Genomic DNA, 22,561 nt, shown 5'->3' with positions numbered 1-22,561 from the left:
ACTACGTACACTTTTTTTTTATAAGATTGGATGAGGGTCAAGTATTTTTACGAAATTGCCAAAATTGGGGATGAAATATTCTTAACGTATTCTTACTTTTTTAGACTTTTTTACAAATGAGAAATCATCAATACACCGTTTAGTAGTGTCGACTGCGCACGCATCCAAACAATTTTCCTTTGTTTTGATTTTAGCGACCGCTCTCTCCGGTAAAAAACGGTAGGTAAAACAGGGTAAAATTCTGGTTCTCGTAAGAAACCTAGCAGAGAAACGGTAGGTAAAAAACTACTTTAAATCATAACTATCTTTCCTCTAGATGAATTTTTGTGAAATTTTCAGGAGAGATCCATAAAATTATCATTTAGATCATGTTCCAATATCTAAACCATTCTCTTTTAAAAGGAAAGAAAAAAATTGACAATGTTTACATCCCTCTAACCTTCCACAGTACTAAAGTGCGCTTTTTTACCTACCATTTTCACGGTGGAGCACGGTGGAGATAGCATAACTCCTAAACGGTGTATTTGAGAGTTTTGAACTTTTGAATGAATATTTGGAGCTAAAATTACATTTTTGCCTCAAAGTTTAAATTCAAGTCTAACAACGGAAGCAGTTTTTTCTGTTAACCAAATACAAAATGACTGTATTCTTATCAAATTCTGTGAAGCTCACCCTAGAGGGTATTCTTAGGGTATTCTTACGATTTGGCCAATTTTCACCCTGATATTCTTATAGAAGCTATTATTCTTATAAAAAAAAGTGTGTATTTAGAAGCATACATTCAATGTTCCTAGACAAATTACTCAATTTTTTGATGAGATAGATATTCTTTTCCTTCCAATACCCTCCCTTTATAATACCAACTCTGAATTAATTAATTTAAAAAAGGCGGGGCAAGCAAAAATTAGTAGTGTGCATTTATTGTGAATAACTTGATATCCTTTTTCAAGTTTTTAAGTTTTTCAAAAGTATCAAAAGAATGGGGAAGGCTAAGAAAAGAAAAACAGCAGATTTTCACAAAACTAAATTAAAAGTTGGCAAGAGGAAGCCAGTTGGTACAAATGTTACAAATACTACATTCAAGACATCTTCGATTAATATCACATCACAACTTGAAGAATCCACGGACCCAAAAACCAAAAGAAACTTATCACGGAAGGTAACCAGTTGATTTGACTCACAGATTGAATGAGATCTTCTGTTATAAATCACTTCACCTTAATAAAGGTATGTAAAAGGGCGTTTTGTGCTTTGTGAATTCAGAATGCCATTTTGCATTTTCAATGTGACTTAAAAAACTCCAAATAAACAAAACTGACACATTTCCTTATTTCTACCACTAATTTGTTTCAACTTGATTGGCAACTACAATACTGCTGATTTTTAGAGGCTTTTATTTGTACTAAGATTGCTGATCCTTTGTCTGAATTATGAGTTTTCATGTGATATTTAAGGGATATTTCTAAAAGGAATCTGTATACTGTCATTTTAACCAATCGATTCAACTTTTTTCTTAGGATCTTCTTTCACAATTAAATCATTACAATGCAACTATACGCCATGAAGCATGTCTTGGCTTTAGGGACTTATTTCAATCCCATCCTGAAATTATGCATGAACAAATCAATTCCTGGATACCCAAGGTAACTATAAATCTTGTTAGTTTATAAATGCAGGCCCGTTCATTAGTGGTTCAAATATCTGAAATTGGGAAAGGTTCAGTTTTTCTATAATAAAAAACTGTACGTATAATTTTTTTTTCAGCTTCTTGACAAGATGACGGACACTGATGCTGCAGTTCGGCACTCGTTCACACTTTGTATGCAACATGTGTCCCGAAACCTTCCCATCCATGAAATCTCACCTTTTATTCACATCATTGTTGCCCATCTTTGTTGTGGTATGACTCATATCAATGAAGCTGTTCAACTTGACTCGTTATCCATACTAGAGCTTATATTGGATTATTTCCCAAGGCTGATGGTTTCTTACAGTCATAAAATCTTACCGAGCTTGATTGATTTGATGTCAAAGCAGGGGAAACGTGAAACAAACTCCTCGCAAAGTTTAAACACATCAAAAGTTAAAGGTATTTCAAGCCTGGTTAGCAGAGATGTCTCTTTTAATGTTGAAGGAAAGATGTCTAGTTTGAAAGCAAGGACCAAAGTTTTATCCAAATTACAAAAAGTACTTTTTGTTTTGTTTGATAATGACGAGAAAACAAATGATCGAAATGATAATTGGGACTCTGATCAGACAGTTTATGTAACAGGACAACCTGTCTACTCACGCTTGAATAATCATAGAAAATTTAATTTAATTGGGCATGAAAGAACTCTGGAAGACTGGCTTCAGATCGCCTCTGATCAGAATCAAGGACAGGATCATTATGCTGTTGATTTCTTTTATCAGATATATCCGGTGTTACTAAACTCTTGGATCGAATACGAACCTGGCCAATTGGCCTCTGGTTTGAATGATTCTTCATCCATTCGTGCTTCCCTTCCTGGGATGACAAACGTGATCGGAATTCTTAATATTTTTGTCACTCTTTCAAGAAACAACAAGGGATTCCAACTCTTCGAAAATGAAGCAAGTTTTAAAGAATTTTGTACACATTTCTTGAAATCTTTTGCACTGCCATTGACTTTTACTAAAATGAAAAGTATTGCTAAACAAGAGACTACTAATGATATTCAGCGTTTTGCAATGGATTTTAATTTTGTGATGGCTAAAACGATTTGTCAACTGTTTTCAAAAAGTGCAATGTTGACGGATGGCAAGTTGAGAGCTCGCTATCTGAAGCAATTAATGGTATTTTGTTCAGATGTATTGGAGAATAGTGGTTTACTCAGCAAAGAAAAGATTCTTGCTTTTATGGATGTTTTTGAAGAAGTGATGAAGCTGAAACGGTCATTAAAATCTAAAGAAGGTATTCATAATCTTAGTCGCATGAAGTTATTATTCTGTTTTAATTTCCTTTAAGTGGGGAAATTTAAAGAAAATGTTGTGATCAAAGAATTCGAATTATTGATTAGGCTGATGCATTTGCTGCAGGCAACCCCTCTGATATTTTTTGATGTAGGGGATGCTAATCATGTACCAAATATCCGTCAGAGAGTTAACCCAAATTTAGGTCACCTATTTCAATTTTTTTTTTTTTAAGTTTTTAAAATCCAGTGATTGTATTAACCTCTAGCCATTCAAATTTTTAATTCAATTCAAATTTAATTGAATATAGAGATCTCTCATATACTACTTACTACTACTTACTACTTACTACTACTTACTACTTAATATAGTGAAGCTGATCAAGTTTCAAAAACACAAAGACGGGGGTAATTCTCGGACAGGATTTTTATACACGATGAGCATCCCCTTTGATTAAAACATATCAGAGAGAATGCGTACAGCCTAGCTGATGGTGATGCAAAAAACTGATACTTTCCCTCTTGTCTCACATCTCAGGTAGTTATATCGATTGCAACCACATCATTCAAACAATGATTCAATGTTACAGCAGAGGATCAGTGACTTCACCATGGAAAATTCCTCTCCTTCAATTCTTCCAGAAGCTCTGCTTTGAGAAAGACTCGAACTGGTGAGACATCATCTTTTTATGATTTTATTATATTTCTTTTACTTTGCTTTTTCAGGCTTGAAACTAATCTCTAAGTAGATGGGAGAAATATTCTTTAATAGTAATTAAATATTAAATTAAAACGTTACAATGTATAAATTGCTTTTTTTTTTTTTTTTTTTTTTTTTTTTCGAAAAATACTTTGTCTTTATCACAAAAACGTATACGTAGTAAAATCGAATATTTACATAGCTTACAGAAAAATATATAATAAATTAAAAAGCTAAGGCTATAGCCGGAGCCTGTCCCGGTATGGATCTTGATGATAAAACATGGTAAAAATTGTAAGATTAGATAAAAAAAAAAAAAAATAAATAAATAAATAAAATTAGATATTTGCAATTGTTTCACTGACAATGGGGTTACCCTTGTCTGGTGAATCTAATAGTTCTTTCTGCGACCTACACGATCGACTTCCTCTAATACACATAGGAACAGCGCTTATTAGGGAGAAAGAAATCTTTCTTCGCAACCACGTAACCATTAGAGAGTAAGTGATGTTCTTTTTCTCACCGAGAGTCTCTGCTAAACGAGAGTAAAATTTTGTTGTTTCTCGCCCCATTCCACCAGTAGCGGAGAAAACAAGGGGAGTAAACGAACCATGTTCAATTTGAAGAATGCGTTCACCATAAGATTTCTTTTTCTCCTTTTCATTTATTTCAAAACACTTTTTGACGCTCTGGTTGGCGTATCGCTTGGCAAGTGGGTTAAATACCCTTATATCAAAAAAGGCCAACTGTCCTGCTTGCCAGAAACCCCGTGCTTTAATGTCTAAACGTGCATTGTCTGAGACATTAGCTGAGCGTTCGTTAAACTCCTCTCCAGTGAGAGGTGTAAGAGCTGGCTCAACACAAACATCCTTGCATGTGTTACTCAGAAGGTTCGCCGTCAAATTTCGTAAATTATTATGACGAAGTGAAACAAATCCTCCTTTCTTGCACGTGAGTGAATGTTCAATCGTAAACGTTTCACCACACTCGCATTTGGCTGGTAGACGTTTTAGATTCCACCCGTATCGAAGGCGAATCAAGTCCCAAAATACGTTCTTTGGGATATTGTACCCCTCTTCAAGAAGAGGTAGCGTCGTCAACCAGATAGAAGCACCTTTTTCGGAGCTTATTTCAACGGCCTTTCGCTGGTGGATCGGAAGTTGTTCGATGATGGTTTTCCGTCTGGCTTCTTGTCTCTTGGATTTTTCGGAACGGATTTCTCTTTTGATGCCGTGGCTTTCGTTGTATTCGTGAAGAAAATGCTTTCGTTGAAGGATAGCATTTGAGAGACTTCGAGTGACTTTGATCGAGTTTTCAAATTCTTGGTCGGACAGCTCAGTGTAGATAGGGATAGCAAGACCTCCCATTTTCGTTGGGAGTGAAATCAGCTGCCGCTCGATGGGGGAACAATGAATACCATCTGTTATGGCAGGTATGAACTCGTTGTCCAAAACAAAATCGAACTCCGCTAGCTCATCTACGATGTTGGGAATCGTACGCATCAAGTATGTTAGCTTGTGTTTGAAACCTGCCGTAAAGCAAGTGTATGCTGCCTGCGGTTCGATCTGGGCAATTTTTGACAAGACTTTTAATTGGTCAATTAGTTCCTTGACTTTCTCCCGGACGAAGGACTTTTTATAGCCCTCCGAGCCAATCGTTGCTCCGAGATGTCTTTTTCCTTCAACGGTTACATTTACTTTGCTATCTTTAAAGGTACTTCTAGCAGCTGTTTCAAATCGTTGCTTGGTGATGAGCCATGACTTTGTTGCCTCAGGATAATAGCCAAAATCGGGACCAAGTGAACATAATTGCTTCCACCAAAACAAAAGCTCGTCGATTTTTCCAGCTGCAGTCAGGTCGTCTGCAAAACCGGCTGATACAGTAGCGTGGTTTTTTGTTAAGCTCGCATTGACTAGCATGAAGATCAGGGGTATTATTGCGACAGCATATATCGCCATGGCGACTGGGTCTCCTTGCGTTGTACCCTCCTTCGAAGATATCTCTACTCCACCGATTACGAATAGCCGCAGGTTCTCGGCATAACAGTTACGAGCGAATGTGGCGAGAGGTGGACATACGATACCAACATTGTGAAGAAACGCTTTTCGGTTAATAGCATTGAAAGCATTGCTCGCATCGACCAACAGGACGGCCTCTGATTCTTCTTGATCGAATTTGGTTCGCATAGCATGGATAGTTGACTCACACCCTGCTTCTAGCCCTGCGCAAGTTTGAAGACAGCCGACTGATGAGATGATTTCCTGACGAAGAGCAGCAGTGACGACTTTTCCGGCTATTCGTCTGAGGATTTCTCCGACTCCGATGGGGCGAAGTCCAGGGTTTTTGTCCAGTGGTATAAGTCTAGATGCCAAAAGTGCTTCGATTGATAAGGAGTTCACTTTTTCGGTGCATAGCCTTTTTATCACTAAGGCTAGTGTTTTACATAGATCAGAAGAGCTGGTGCCATAACAGTTCGATGTTAAAATTCTGCACCAGCCATTTGCATCCAGCCCCGATGGACCGGCACCACCTTTCGTTGTCGATGCAGCTTTTCTCACCATCTCCTCGTCAATCATTTCGAATTTGATCGGATGGACTGCCTTTTCCTCGTCGGTCAGCAATGCGTTTTCTGGTGGTTCCTTCACCTCATGGTGCTTTTGACGAAGAAGTTGTAGAGTCTTTTCATTGATGGGAAGGATGCCGTTCTCCATGTTATTTGTCAGGATTTTTATGGCTCCATTAATGTTGCCTCTCTGCATTTCTTTCAGGAAGCGTTTCGAGGTTTCCGCGATTGTTTTTGGTTTGCTCGAACTTTTTAAGTTCTGTTGAATTGCTGTACTTTCCTCTAGCAGTTGATGGAATTCTCCTTTCATCCAAAGCTCCAGCCTTCTTTTTAGGTGAGCACTGTGATCTTTCGCTTTGGATTTCGGTGAAGGCTTTTGAAGAAGTAACTGAGGCATAACCATTATCATTTTGAATGATATACTTGCTAAGGGAGAGTCATGTAACCATTCGTTGAGAAGATAGTTATTTTGTTCAATGTAGCTCTTCCCAACTTTGCCGAATGGCAGCATAAATAAATTTCTCCTCCAATATACAATCTTCTCATATATGTATTCTATACTTCTTACCACATGGGTGTTGTCGTAGTCTCCCCATGTATACAATGGGATCTCATTTTGAATGTTTGTTGGTATTGATTGTTCTGATTGTTGGTTGTCATTTTCTGCTATTGATGGTTGGTCTGGAGTCTCGACTCAGTCCAGCATTACCTTTATACCTTTTGTCGCATCGATCACACGTTTTCAATTCATTGACGACAGCCACTTGTGTGTTGGTTTGTGGTGGTGACGCTTGCATTTCAAATCTTGGGCTGGATCACTTCAGATAATGGGGCAGTCCCAAGAGGGTTGGTTACCTCTAGCTTCTGTTATTCCCCAAAATCCACAGCAAGTAATGAAAAGTGTTTCAAAGCAAAGCAAATCTATTTGTCTGGAAATATATAACGTTTAACGTTGACAGCCATCGCAAGATTTAGTTTCACTTTCATTTTCATTGTTTACATTTATCATCCGCCATCTTTGTTTACAACCGCCGATTCTCTCTAAGTAGATTCTGATTACTCCGCGCTGGCACGTATTCACTCTAAAGGTCATGGTTACTTAGGAGAATCTGCCCAGGTTGGCGTACCGCTTTGATATTTTTCATCCAGTTTTGGGATGAATATTAAACATGAGCTTTTGAGCGCGCCGATTGGCTAAAGTAAAACAATTGCACCAAAATCAAAAGCTAATCATAAACATAAACATTAGAGCCCAGTAACTTTCGCTTTCGTTTTCAAGCAAAAAGGAACACAGTTTTGAATATCTTAGCTGAACAATATCTTAGCTGAACAACCAGGTCATTTCATCACATTCATCATATCCCTTTAGAGCAGAGTGGATGATATGTAATGAGATTGAAGCTTGTAGAAGTTATCAAGGTATCTCAACTGATCTACAATATAATAAAGCTTTCAAAGATATATCACCTTTTTCATTGATTCCAGGCTGGGTGCAGACATGCTTGATCACCTAGAATCTATCATCACCATTGTCATCAAGAATGTTTGGAGTTTACCATCTTCAGCTTTGGGATTGATTCGCTCTTCCTTGGTATTCATCAAGGTAGTCAGTGTTTGTCAATTCTGCCAGGAAGCTTCAATGCAGGAAGAGTTGCAAAAGACACTCATTAAAATGACAGGTATAAGATTCAAATAGACTTTGAACTAATGCAGCTATAGGGATTTTGTAGAGCTCTCCTATAGTTCTATTTTCAAGGTGATATTGTCACTTTTAAACATTTATTGTTGCAGATATTACCAATGGTTTTTACCATCGTCTGGACGAACAAACCTTCCAAAAGGTGATTGAGCTTTTGCATTCCCTAAAGAGCTTACCCACTCAGCTATTAAAGAATGCTACCATGCTCTGCTTTCAATCCGATGTCACGTTAAGGAACAAAAAGTACCTGATGTCCGTTGTGGCCTTAGGGTAAGTTTGCTTATTATTATGATCGTTAGAACTCAAAAAGCAGAATTGGAATGGTTTCAAGATTTTATTGGTTGTTGGACCTACCTGGAGGTCCTATAAAATAACCGTTGTCCGTCCGTTCGTCCGTTCGTCTGTTACCAGCTTTTCTCGAGATTGGCTCATTAGTTTTTTCTGATTTTTGTCACAAAGATGCAAAATGGCAATGCCCAAAATGTGACGAAGCCTGATTTTCGAAAAACAATTTTTTTTGGCAATTTATCGAGATTTTATCATTAGTTTTTTCTGATTTTTTGCTCAAAGATGCGTATTAACAATGCCCAAAACATGGGCGAGTCCGATTTTTGAGAACAATTTTTTTTCGGCCGAAAATGCCGGGAATATGCCGGAAATCGCCGATTTTCTGGATTTTCATAGGACTTTTTCCTTATAATTGGTTGTTTTTTCATTCAAAAACATTATTAATAGCAATGCCCACCATCAAGCATTTTTCAATTTTCTATACTATTGATTTTTGAAGCCGGAACTATAAAAAAAATCGCCGGAACAACCTATTTTCGCCGGAAAGACAGTAATTTCTCGAGCTGTACTTCATATTTTTTTATGAAATTTTGCACACTGATGCAAAATGATAATACCTAAAATGTGACGGAGTCCGATTTTTGAAAAAAAAATTTTTCCGGCCGCAAAATTTAGGAAATATGCCGGAAAAAGCGTTTTTGACATTTTCTCGAATTTCCATCCTGAGTTATTTCTAATTTTTTGCACAGTGATGCATAATGGTAATATCTAAAATGTGACGGAGCTTGATTTTTGAAGAAAAAAAAATTTCTGGCCAAAAATGTTGGAATTATGCCGGAAAACCAGTTTTTTGGCATTTTCTTGAGATTTCATGATTAGTTTTTCCCGATTTTTTACACGAAGATGTGTATTAGTAATGCCCAAAATGTAGTCGATTCGGATTTTTGGGAAATTTTTTTTTGCTATTATAACCTTCATCACCAGGTAGGTCCATTCAGCATCTAGCTTGTTTTTATCCAAAGTGATTTTTGTGTAGAATAATAAAAGGTTCTGTTCTTTTTATTAAACATTATGACTAGGGATCCTCGATCATTTGGGTCTTTAATGTCCTTAACCTTCAGAATATTATAAGGGGGGATGCAAATTCGAAATCAGTGCAACATATCTTATATCTGGTTTCTGGTTTCTAAAGGAAGTTTGTGAGAGTTGTTTTATAGTAGGGTCTGACAATATATTGAATAGAGGACCTTGTCATTATTGTCATTGCTGTTAAAAGATTAAAATTAGGAATTTCATATGATATGATTATGATGTCATACACAAACAATGACCTGATTTTAGATTACAGAAGGAGGAACCTTCATTGGCAATTGAAGATTTTATCAACTTCATTTTCACCATCACAATTAGTAAGTCCAATTGTTTTTATTGTCTGATAGTATCGAATATATCGAATTTAAGTTGTATAATAATTGCAGATAAAAACTAAATAAAGATCAATGTACATTCTGTATAATAATATGCATTCCTTGTTTCGTAGGAAATAATAATTTTGCAATTACAATTTTCTCTTTTTTCAAGATTATACCATGGCGAGCCTAACCAAATCAACTTCAGAACAAGAAAGCACTGCTGTTAAGTATGTTGAATTAAAATAATTATACAAACAATACCATAAAAAAAGCTTAGTAGCCAAGGTCCAATTCTTTTTGTCTTTTACTTGTTACATTACAAAAATAATTTTATATACTTTTTTCATTAGATGGAGCATTTTGAACTTGTATGATGACCAAAAGAAAGATGCATTATCCGAGGTACGTTTTTTGGGATTACAAAAAATCTGCCCCGGAAATTTCCCCCCCAAGATTTCCCCCAAAAGAAATTGCCCAAGAAATTTGGCGCTCTAATTTTATATCTACCCAAATATTACCTCTAAATTTTTCCAACCCTTTCTCTTTTCTAATTGTAGTATGCAATCGAACAACTGCAAGTTTTGGAGAATATTTCATGCTTGTACCAAAAGATGTTGATTCCTGTTGGAAAGATATTGGTATCATTTTCGAAGTTAATTTTCGATAGCTAATAAAAACTCTGTTTTGATCGTATATGGACAATTTGAGAGTGTTCATTTAAATTATTCTGGTTGGGAAGGGTTTCGAAATAGAGTTTGAATCTTTCATGCTCAAGGGTGCAGTAGTAAATTCCATGGAAGAATTTTTAAGAGAGTTTGCAAGCAAAGGGGTCATAACCAAGAATGAAAATAATTGTGTCTTGTGGTAAATTGTTATTCAAAAACCCTACGTCTAATTTTTCTATTATCATAGGCTATGTTTCGTCACCTGCCAATTTCAAGTGCGTATGGTATCATCAAGTTAGTGTCAAGGTATTGAATTGGATTATCTAGTCTAAGGAAACTGATTTTCCCTTTTTATTAAAACTAGAACCTGCGAATTACATCTATGGCCTTTTTCCTTCAGAAATTAAAAAAGTCCCTAGAAAAAAAAAGAAATGTGTCCAAAATAGGGCAAAACCGCGAAATTAGTTTCTACTTAAATTGGTTCCCTAAGCTGCCCTAAGGTCTGTTAAGATATAATTATCATTTCTAAGATGTTACTACGCGCTCTTTTTTACTATATAAGAACATTAACATTCATGATTAAATTGGTGAAAAACATAAGAATATGCTAAGAATATCACCATCATGGAATTTGGCTACTAAACCTAAGAATGCCTTTTCAGAGCATTTTTAGCCATAAATTGCCAATTATCCCCCAGTAAAGTGTTGAGCTACTTGCACAAAAATGTCATTTTATGCCTTAGGCGTATGTATTACATGTTAAATCTAGTTTCGATTTTTACTCTAACCTAAGAATGCAGTAAGAATATTTTAATAGGATGATTTTCCCCAAAAAGTTACGAATATCCTTATAAAAAAGCGTGTAATTTGCTCCACTAGTTTTTTCTCAACCTTTGTCAATTCTATCGGGTACGTTTTATAGCTCTATCTGTTTGAACTTAAAATTAAGTTTTTCATCTAATATGAAAGTTTAAATGGGGTCGAATTATATTTCTTAGTAAGTTCTACATGCATCATGATTATACTTATCGTAACCTTTATTTGTCTCTTAGGTTGACCACTTGGTCCAATGAGGACGATAGAAAGCTGGAAGGAGAATCACAGAAAATCGAAACATTGACCATCAACTGTGAGATCAATCAAATAGCTGACCTTGTGTCTGCCGTGCTTCTTTACACCATATCCGGGACGTATAAATCTTTGATCCAGACCACTCAACGCCCGCCATCTTTAGAGAAAACAAATGATTGTTACCATGACGCCCTGGTGTTTGATTTGATGACATCAGCTGTCAACTTATTGGCAAACAACGAGTTAGTGTTGAGGCAGCTAGTCAAGAAATGGATCAATATTGTCAGAGGTGAAAACAATATCTAAATACTTTCCTGTCGATCCTTGTGATATAAGTTTCATTCAATCAAATCGGTGAAAATTTCTGTAAATAAGGACCTGAAATTCAAAATGTTGACGCGGTGACTTGATACGGTTCTATTCAATTGCACAAAAAATAAGTAGAAAAATCTCTTATGGGTATTGCGTGAAAACAAATTTTTTTGAATGTGTAGGATTTATTAACTCGAAACCATTTTACGTTTAGAGGTGTGATAAGTGTACCTTTTTAACGAAAATTTGTGAAAATCTGAGAGAAAACAAATATATTGGCGAGCGTCTTTTTCCGCGAAATAATTTGAATAAAATAATTCTCTCTCGCGAAAATTAAGCGAATTTGCTCCTTCGCGGGAATTCTTTCCTATAATAGTTTGGTCTCCGATGATATTTTTCGCATTCAAATCCTTTTTTCTTAGAGTACGATATGGACGCAAACTGCATCATTTCCATCGCTGAAGTTTTACTTGCACTGCTTCAAGAGCCTCTTTTAAATGGCCCTTTACGCGAACTCAAATCGGAACTTAACTCGATCACCAATATACAGGTATGTGATCAATCAAGTTATCTGGCACCCAGATGGTGAAATTTTCATCCGACACTCTAAAGCTCTGAAGGTCGGGAAAATCTTTAGAAATATTTTTAGCTTTACGCGCAAGGGTAGTTAAACCCGACTGGAGATGTGGCACATCAAAAGCCAACTATCATTCCTCTCCGATGGGAAATTGGCCCGCTCCTTTAGAGCTTTAGCTTGACCGCTAATCCGCTATCGGAATATCAGATAATCAATCAAGCGGCATATGAGCGCACCTTTTCAGTTATTATTCAAAAAAATTATAACTTTAAATTATTGTATCTACGAAACTAAAAGTAGTTTATGGTGATCAGTTGGAAATTATTTTTCTCTTGCCAAAATGGAGGTCCGTCGCAAAAGCTTCTAACGGTCTTGAGAATTTTCTGTTTTAGATGAATGCTGCCACAAGAACAGATGCGGCAGTACTCAAACAATTGAGATTCGTCATCAAGGAGTATTGGCAATGAGAAAATAGAAAGGCCGTCCTATCTATCTATGAAGTAAGTCTATTTTTCATTCACTCATTGTATCTTAGCTTGCTGAAAAAAAAGCGAGCCTGTATTCATTTAATAGTATTTCCCTTTCACCAGAGATATATTTTACCCCCAAGAAAAATGAAACACAAATTGTTGTAAATTAATCTCTGATATTATAACAATCAATATGGTAGGAGCGTAACTCTGAGAACAAAAACATAACTATAAGGATTAAAGTATAGAAAAAATCGTTATTCTTTAAACATCTATTATGCTAATAGCGACATTGGTATTGAGCATGGAGATAGTGATGATATCCACGGCATTCCAAGCCTTCTTTGGCGAACATAGCTTGGTTGATGGCCAGTACGCATGTCGGAGATCGTCTCATGTTGCAGATGACATTGAAATATTGCTGCACGTAAATCTCTGATTCGCAATCAACAGCCTAAAAAAGATATTCATTGTTATTTAGAATATTCGCCCTTGAGTTTTCAAACACCCTTAATAAACCCGATTAAATCCCTAAACTAAATAGAGTAAAAACAAATTTTCAATAATTTTAGACGTTTTCAATAAGCAAATTGGCAAACTTTAAAGATAATATTTGGGAGTAAAAGGAAGCGACAGAAAGGGTGGCACCTCCATGCTGAACTTTCACCTCACTTTCTTCAATCTAAAGTGGGTTTCAAAATTAATGTTTAAATTGCTTTAAAGAAAATTTCATAATGAAAGACAGATTTTTAGGAAAAGTATTTTTTTTTCACGAGAATAAACTCTCGCGAATTAAGTTTTCAGAATATTTCGCGGAATTAACTTTTGTAAATTTGCCCGAAATTTGTGAAAATCGCGAAAGCTTCTCTCCGCGAAAGTTCCTTCCTTTAAAATATTAGCATTCAAATATTGAACAAAAGTTAAAGAACTCAAAAAGAATAGCTGACCTCTGGTTCTTCTCCACTTCCTTCTTGTTCGCAAGGTTGAGTTGTTGAGATATAACTGTCTGTGATCAACACTTTTGAACCACTTGGACAATGAAGTAATTTCATATCTTTGCCAGCAACGCAAGCTTGTTAAAGAGAAAATTATTAGAAAGTGTTATCGTGAGTGTATCCCCTTTACTGTGTGTCCAAAAATTTCGTCCTGTTGTTCCCGGACCCCTTGTATGTCTGGAGTGGGTGTTATATTAATCTTCTAGTTTTTGTATTCTCCGTTTTCAAAAAAAATGATTATATTTTCACCCGTTTGTTACCTTGTCTGATTGCTGGCTCAGTTGGTGCGACAGTTGTCGGAGCGGCGGTTGTGGCTGAGTGAGAAATCAAAGAACAGTAATTGTAGATGGTTTATAAACTGGTACACTTTTTCACACTATATAAGAACATCATAAGGCTTTGATGATCAACAACAAGTTGAGAATATTATAAGAATTCGCAGACTCTAAAGCGCTCAATATTTTAGGAAATCTTCTTAGAAAATTACACAAAACCCCACAAAATGCTGAAAATTAGAGCATTTTGAGAAAATTTTAGACTTAAATCCAAAGGCTTGAAAAAGCTCATTTGATTTTATATTCGCAAGGGAAAACCGTTGGTACAGTGCGCCGCCTCAGCTTTATGATTTAAATGGTCTTAAATATGCAGCTTATCGAGTCACATGGGAGAAGACAACATTGAAGCCTGAAAAAAGCTTTGTGAGATGTCGTGAGATATATAAATATACCTTTTTTATTGCAAGTGTAAACGACTTCAGCGTAAGGCTCGTTCCAGTAGCAAGAGAAATATCCGAACATATATCCATTAGCTTTGACTTTACAAGAGGCGTGCCCATTGCAGAAAGATTGAATACGATCTGTATAATCCGCCATTTTGCATGGTTTAACCCAACTGTAGGTGTGGCATGTTGAACTGGCTCGTCGGCCCCAGCGTGCCGAATGAATGTGAATTTCTCCGCCTTGAGGACATCTCAAGGTCTCACTCTCTCCACCACAAATCTCAACTGAAATGATAAAAATCAATTTTTTTACTAATCATACACATTTATATTCGTGTTTTTAAAAACTTCTAAACATAGGCGAACTTTTTAGAATACGTTTTTTTGTGGTCACATGGTACGATGATGAGCTAATGTCATTAGAAAGTGGAATGAAGAGAGTACAAAAGGAAAGGGTACCTTTTCTAGCGTAAGCGCAAGATAGAGTTACGGCCAAAAGAACAGCTAATACACGTAACGCCATGATCCACGTGAAATACAGAATGCGGCTCCTTGTTCCAAGCTTATCGGAGAACTGCAGTCTATTCTTCTCCATGAAGGGGATTTTATATTTCTGAGCCCCTGTTTTTTATAAGAATGTAAAATTATATTTGTAGACTAGAATAGACGTAATTATGTTCGACTTACTTTCCTCGCCTCAATATAACTCTTCGACGGAAAGAGCTTGCAATTTTTTATTTCAAATAATGAGATTCCTATAGAAAACTTGTTGAAGATTGGGTTTGGATTTGGAGGCACCTGTTTGAGGCATTTTTTGAAGTTCTCTTTGAATCAAATATCCGTTATTTGTTTTCACAGTTTGATTGCATTTTTCGTGTATTGGCACCTTTAAGTGAATAAACTTCCTATAAAGTTTAAACCTTCTATAGAGTTCGTCTCTTTCGCTTCTATGTCAAGATTTTTCAACTTTTGTTTGCACTCCCACTCAACATTTGTACCTAGAAGTCAGATAATCTAAACTATAAATTGTGCTACTATTTGCAGATTAGCTTCATGTAGTACGCCCGGGGAAGGTACCGCCCTTGCACATCACGGGGGTGTGCAACCTGGTGCAACTAACGTGCAAAAAAGAGTGGACCTTAAAAACCTTTTCGATTTTGTAATTCCTACAACCCGTGCCACCACTTTGCCCCCTCCCCCAGCATTATGCCGAATATTTTTATTATGAAAGACCTGTTATTAATGTGACGAGGAAAGGTGGTTTTGACTTGAAGCAGTTTAACGACTTGCTACTTACTACTACTCAAGTACAGGGCATGCTTACTCATGGCCACACCTGCTTCATTTATCCGTGCTCCATTAATTTATCAACTTTCTTTATGTTCACTTACTGGTTTTCTATATGCTAATTTGTATTTCTGTCTGTTGTCAATAGTCTGTTTGTCGATTTGGTATTTTTGGTTTTTTAACCCTTTAACTGATTTTTTACACCCTCGACCTATTTGCCGATGTCGGCATATGCCGACATCGGCAAAGAAATCAAAAATGCTCATGTCGGCATATGCCAACATCGGCACGGAAAGGGTTAAAAGCTTTTTCATTTTTGTCGAGTTTGTTTGTTGCTGTCCTGTTTTCGGTCTGTCGCTCTTGTCCTTGTCACGCTGAGTTGGTGATATGATTTCTCATTTTTGTATTTTATAAACATAAGTATTCGGCTGTTAGCGTAGGTTTTAGGTAGATGAAAAAAGCAAAAGTAAAAGATTTGAAGGTATTTTCAGCTGGTGGAGTAGGTCTTTGTCCGTTGACGGAAAAAATCCTCAGCGGTTCCTCCACTAAATGTGGAAGAAGGGAAGACACGTGACTGAACCCAATGTTCACGAATAATCATCTCAATCTACTTAACTCACCAAACAAATTGTGGGGGATTTAAGTAAGTAGCTACCTTGAAAAGAAAAAAAATATGACAAAATTCATTTAATTTTTTGCTTACCGATTGCGAAATTGCGTCAAGTTGTTTACTAGATTTTTTATTTAGTATATGGTCATTTTCAAGTGGGGGGACTATAAATATCATTCACTGCGGCATTAATATTTCTGGTCATAAAGTGATATTGTTCTCATTAATCACGAAGAACTAATCATCTTCTAAAAGTCTGTTCTATCTTTACCCGACACCTTTATAACTATCAATATACGATATCGGCTTAACGTGAAAACTCAGATTTGACCTCCGAAAATTGCCCACAATGCTTTGCGTGGAAAAAGGTTCACCGTGAATTTTTTTAAATGATTGATTGATTGACTGTACCTTCATAAAGCCAAGCTCCTTTCAAGGACCAAAGGCATGTCAAAGAAGGGGAGGTATCTTTTTCCAAAAGAAGAGAGAGTTCTGACCTCGTTTCTTCTCTATGATTTTTAGCAAAATTTGAGTTCTTGATAAAATCTTGCAGAGTTTTTTAGTGTTTTCAGATCAAAACTTTAGGTTGTTCGGTCTATAAATCTCTATCCTTCTTGGAGCTTCAAATAACCGGGACTATTTCTTTGTAAAGTGGTTCTGTAAATTGATACATCGAGTTTTCGATCTTTTTGGACTTGATATCCTGCTTAGTCACATGGTCTTCGGTTTTGAAGAGCGCTTAACTTTAATCTTCTTATCCACCCACTATGTCAACTTGAAAGATTTTTTTACGGTTCAAAATTGTCGATTCAAAGGTGAACTGTCGAAAGACTAGGATCTAATTAGTGGAGAATATTCCAACAAAAGATTTCCCTATTTGCAGGGAAAGATTGTAAATAAGTGGCTAAATTTTTTGGGTCATAAGATGTGTTATTGTGCAATTTTAAGACAGAAGACTTAGAAATCTCGATAGTCTGTGTATTCCCTGTATGGTACACGTTTTCTTTTTGGTTTCTTGAATCAGCGATTTATTGATAAAATTGGTGTTTGAACTCAAAATGAATTTTGCCCCAAATTTAAAAACAGGGCATGAGACTCAAAATGTCAAGGCTGAACCAAATGTTACTGGTTCTTATTCAAAAGCAAATTTAGAGAAACTCACAAAAGGAAAAGAAGGCAAACTTGATGAATACTGATAACTAAACGCCTTTCTTTTGTCAATGAAGTGACAATAGCTAGAAACCTCCAAATTCTAGTGACCTTATTTCTTTTGCCAGCAACCTAAGATATAAAAGCTTATCTTCGTCTTTAATAGGAGGAGAAGCATAATCTCACTTACATTTTAAATGAAAGTACCATCAACAATTGGTGCGTGGACACTTCAAAAAGGTTTGGGTGAAATTTATACAATGGCACGAGGACCCTTGAAATAAAATCTAAAAGATAAAAAGTCAGAAGTCAAGGAAAAACCAATGCCTTGAAAAGACACTTGCCATAATCCTCATTTGTAATGTGTCAATTATAAAGGATGTATGTGCAGCCTGAGACTATAAAAGGCCCTATCTACATCACCCCACCTATATCTTAGAAACTAATTTTCTTTTAGATCGATTCTTATTTTAATTGACACCTTGCAGTCAGAGAAAGGTCCCATTCCGAAGAGTTAAAAAATCAGACTTCTGCATTAACACGCATGCGTAATTTGTCGTTCTTTTAGACCACATGTGGTTAATTTCCGTGATGGGTCCGTGATAAACAATTAGGAATGGATCGGTAGGGGTGGTTCAGTCACTTTTCATTCGGTCGGGGTTGTGGATGGCTAAATGTGAAGTTTTTTTATTCTTCCTTTTTGACCTTTTCGATATTTTCGATTTTTGATTATTTCGATCTTATCAGTTAGGGTCAGGGTCTGCAATCTGTAAAGTGTAGAAGAGGCTTTCTGGGGGAAATTGTATACTCTTCGGAATAGGACCTTTCTTCCCCTTCTTGAATCAATCAAATGATAGTTTTTGCCTCGCTGAGATCTTCTATAAGTTCTACAAGATTTTAGTCTGGGCTAATGGTAAAAAGGCTATAGATAGGGCCATGACATTCTAACCTTAGACACACGCGCCTCTATAGATCAGATGGACGTGAGTGGGAGTAGGAGATACTTGAGTTGAAATGAAACCTTCTTTTTGAGTGATTTCATATAAAATATCAATCACATAACATCTCTTGGATGAATCAAGTGTTTGTTTATTTTACATCAATGATCAAGGTATCATTGTCTCTGTTTACTTTGATGCAACATTTCTTATTACAGGATAATAGACTAAAGGGCAACTGTGACCATTTCTTTGAAAATTGAGACGTTTTATTTCGAGGTTCTATTATCTTAATGATGTTTTTGAGAAGCCCAATTAAAACACAAACCAGGCCTAAAACTGATAGATTAATGACCTATGAATTAAATATGGTGAAAAAGTATTCTATTATTCTGGATTCGCTTCTACCGAAAAGCTTCCATTACGAGTTTATTTATACTTCTATAAAAAGTGGTTTTACCCAAAGGCGCCAATGGAAAGACCAATTTAAAAAAATGAGGCATTATCTTTCAAATTTGTACAGCGGTTTTCAAAATGTCAAATTTAGGTTAAAATGGAAACCCAAGATACATCTTTTTTTGACATGTGTAAAAATACTATTAACAAACTCTACTTTTCTACAACTTCTTGTTTATTCTTTTGTAAACAATGAAATGCCATAAATGTTTATGTCAAGACTGTCCATTGTCAAGGCTTCTACTGTGACATTTCAACGAAAGTATTTGCCATCAGAGAATTCCTTATTTGACAATACATCTTAGACCCTACAGTATTCAGGAAAATCATTGCTTGCTAAAGTAACTGAATAAAACCCCCGCCTGCATTACAATCTTGTTATACCTTTTGCTCAGGGAATCGGAAAGTGTCGCGTACTTTTAATTTTATCCAAGTAAACTAATTTTGCGTTTTTTTTTAATTTGTGTATTTTGACACAGTGCTAAAGTAGCCCAGTGGGCTATCATTGCTAGTCTATCATTGTTACCATTTTTCTTCAAGAACGATAATTGAAAGCTTCAATCGCCATGACCTCAAAACTTATCCATCCATTTTCTTTTCGTTCTTTTTCCAGGTCTTGTTGTCCTGTTTACCAGTCAATAGCAACAAGCTAAAGAAAAGAATCAAATTTCGCTCCACGCGTAAAACACCGAACAACAACACGAAGGAGCCGAACACTGACGTCACACTGTAGAATTGCTGACTCGGCACGTTTTAATACCCCTAACAAACTCTTCTTTTGTCAAAATATTTTTTTTTGTTGATTGAACTGATAAAAGGACAGTTGAAGTGTTTTTCGATGACGCAAAGAGAAGGAGCCACTGGCAGAACGGACAGTGTTCCATGGACCTTCGTCGATGGACATTGATTGAGGTAAAATTGCTTTTGTTTTGTTTGTCATACTGGCAAATTGATTGGAGAAATTTTACATTTTATTGAAAACTTACTATCCGAGCTGGTTTCGGATATAGATGTGAAGTGGTTTTGATTATTTTGATAGTGAAATATTTTCTATAGAAAACGCTGTGTAGGACAACTGGAGAAAGGGGTGAAATTTTGTTTTTGCATCACCTTTAACACGCAAATGAATCGATAAATTTATTCTAATTCGCATGCATCCCGATAAGAAGCCTCTTTTAAAATTTAGATGGCCGGAAACGAAATATGTATCTATAATAGGAAATACAAATATCTTCAGGATGTAAATCTTATTCTCCATAATATTGATCAGAATATATAATCCAAACAATGTATTCCCAGGGAACTAAGAAGTTGTTTCTAAAGTTTACAGGCCATAAAGTTTTACCGTTTTCCACGTTCGGTTAATGCACTACATGTTTTTTTTTATAAGCAAGTGTATGCCCCTTGGTCAGGCTCGTGTATGCTTAAGTTCTCAAAGCATCCAGGCATAAGTTTTTAATGAAATTTCTGAAATTTTGTAAAAATTTGTTCAGATTTTGGGAGCAGTGGAATGTAGCTAGCCGTGGAATTTCTTATTTTTTACTTGACCTCTAACAAACCTTTTTTATAGAGATAAAAATGACCACTTGAAAAATATTTTAGGCTGACATATATGCTCATGTTATGCTTAGGAAATCTGCAAATCTGAGCCTTCATATGCTTATAAGCGTTATGCTTATAAAAAAAACATGTACTGATTCCAAACACGTTAAAGATTGTTGATAACGTTCGCGTGTACTATTTGATGTATTTGAAATATTTTCCACAATAAAGGGTTTCTTTGGCAAAGCATGTGAGAAAATTCAAGTGGTACCAGTGGTCATTTAACCTAAAATATTTTTGTTGAATGTTTTGCAATTTCATATCTTCCTTTTTGGCTTAACTCCAAAATTTATTTTAGTGGGGATTTTACTTTCTCTTAAAACGATATCAACAAGTTAATTTCTTCACTAAAAACTAAAAAGCAGCAGACACTACAGTGAATTGGACAAAATTGTTATGATTTCGAACTTGGTGTTTTTTGGACCTACCCCGGTGGAGGTCCTATAAATTAACCGTTGTATGTTCGTTCGTTCGTTCGTTAGTTACCAGCTTTTCTCGAGATTGGCTCATTAGTTTTTTCTGATTTTTTGCACATTTTTGCCTCAAAAAAGCATGTTTATCTATAAGAATCACTATTAATAACCATACATCAATGTTCTTAGTCAAATTACTCAATTTTTTTATGAGATAGAAGTTTTTTTTGCTCACGAAGGCTTACTTTTGAAGAATTTGTGTGTTTAGACATGAAATTTTGGCTGCTTGGCGTGTTTTTATAGAAAAACTATAAATTACTTAGGTATTAGCTTTTCTCGAGGTTGGCGCTTTCATTCTTTATGATTTTTTGCACAAAGATGCATAACTATAAACCCTCGAATGTGACGAAGCCCGATTTTGGTCACGCTCGCGTAGATATCAATTATATATGTGTTAAATGCATAACCAGGTAGGTCCATAAAAGTATCACTTGTCATTTGTTAATCTCGCTATTCAAAGATCTCACACGATTCAATTTTGTTTACCAGGGATTAATTGCTGAAGAAGCAAGAAAAGGAGGATAGACTTTTCCAGCTGAGACTTTTTTCTCTCCATTTTGATAAATGAAATCAACTTTCAAATCGTTTTCGCGCCTTGTTAGGAATTCATCAACAAACGTATCAAATTGAAAACTATTTTAATGGCGTTAAGAGAATTCTCCACACTTCCACTAACGGGTATTTCAATTTCTTCACTTAAGCTACAGACTGATTTGGAGAGCTTTGATAGACTTAAAAGTGCTCGTTCATTTCAAGTTGCATTTTGTCCACTTTCCGTTACATAAGCTAGTCTCGCCCTGATCTGTTGATCTTTTGAGAATTAAAGATTTTCTGTAAGGATTTTAGCAAATTTCGTTTTTCAAACTTCTTATTTCAAGTAAATTTTCCGATAAAATTGTTCGATTGAGGAGCTAAATGACGTAGAATTTGAAGGGGTAGGTGTCGTAACTTCGATAGATATCATGTTTAAGTAGCCTCTCTGTGAAAGAAGCGTGGCTTTTTGTTTGGGGTAATTTGAGCTCTTCTGTGTTCTGATTGGACGAATGGTTGGGTCGAGGAGAATTGTGATGAAGTGATAATGGTGTGAGTAGAGTAAGAAATTTTAGACGTTTTTTCTGTAAGATTTTCGTGAAAGAGCTCTTTATTGTAAAGATTTAAGCACGTGCCAGCTTTTTTTGTACCAGGTTGGCAAGTATTTTTTTATTCAGACTCTCAAGATGTTTCGGTTTCGCTGAGCTGTTAACCTTGTGCTAAAAGAAGATTACTTGATCTGGATGCGTCATGGTTTTATTTGGACTGGCTTATTTTGTTATTTTTCTTTTCTTTTGGTGGAGAGATGAGTGGGCTTGGATTGAACTTAAATCGGATTAATAGGAGTGTTCTTAGTTAAGTGCTATAATCTGATAGGCTGATTCATACAATAGTTGCGCGCGTGTGCCTTAAGTGCTCAAATTTGATTGGTTGATTTATCCAATGAGGCATATGACTTTCAGTAACATGTGACATTCATTTGTTTTTTTCCGACTTAAAAGGGGCATCTTTTTCTATATTTACAAGCAAAGTATGTTTTATCGAGGATTTTACGCTATTTTACTCAATATTCTGCGCTCGAATCACAGCGTGACGCAGCTATTTGAATAATGTTA

At 35.9% G+C, this 22,561-nt stretch overlaps 2 protein-coding genes across 3 annotated transcripts; one reads left to right on the top strand and one right to left on the bottom strand.

The window, feature by feature from the left end:
- Nucleotides 1-953: 953 nt before the first annotated feature.
- LOC136808894 (testis-expressed protein 10-like) lies at nucleotides 954-20,132 on the top strand. Of its 2 annotated transcripts, none has more exons than XM_067065461.1 (15): nucleotides 954-1,159; nucleotides 1,518-1,643; nucleotides 1,765-2,932; nucleotides 3,469-3,601; nucleotides 7,679-7,872; nucleotides 7,985-8,162; nucleotides 9,522-9,589; nucleotides 9,762-9,819; nucleotides 9,943-9,994; nucleotides 10,150-10,230; nucleotides 10,505-10,563; nucleotides 11,310-11,617; nucleotides 12,063-12,190; nucleotides 12,610-12,717; nucleotides 19,454-20,132. In XM_067065461.1, exons 1-14 carry the CDS (start codon nucleotides 980-982, stop codon nucleotides 12,682-12,684), a joined length of 2,808 nt encoding a protein of 935 aa, XP_066921562.1. In that variant the 5' UTR covers nucleotides 954-979; the 3' UTR covers nucleotides 12,685-12,717; nucleotides 19,454-20,132. The 2 variants fall into 2 exon arrangements, with proteins under 2 accessions (XP_066921562.1, XP_066921563.1); XM_067065462.1 differs by lacking the exon at nucleotides 954-1,159 and adding an exon at nucleotides 1,168-1,227.
- LOC136808895 (L-rhamnose-binding lectin CSL3-like) lies at nucleotides 12,844-15,010 on the bottom strand. The gene is made up of 5 exons (XM_067065463.1): nucleotides 14,860-15,010; nucleotides 14,410-14,685; nucleotides 13,943-13,996; nucleotides 13,635-13,759; nucleotides 12,844-13,141 (listed from the first exon to the last, which is right to left on the bottom strand). The coding sequence occupies exons 1-5, from the start codon at nucleotides 14,993-14,995 to the stop codon at nucleotides 12,968-12,970; spliced, it is 765 nt and encodes a 254-aa protein (XP_066921564.1). The 5' UTR covers nucleotides 14,996-15,010; the 3' UTR covers nucleotides 12,844-12,967.
- Nucleotides 20,133-22,561: the final 2,429 nt, after the last annotated feature.

Source organism: Clytia hemisphaerica, unplaced genomic scaffold, assembly GCF_902728285.1.
Source record: "Clytia hemisphaerica strain Z4C2 unplaced genomic scaffold, Clytia hemisphaerica genome assembly, whole genome shotgun sequence".
Classification (NCBI taxonomy): Eukaryota; Metazoa; Cnidaria; class Hydrozoa; order Leptothecata; family Clytiidae; genus Clytia; species Clytia hemisphaerica.
Note: the sequence above shows the minus strand (reverse complement) of the source record. Positions and strands in the feature narration are given on the sequence as shown.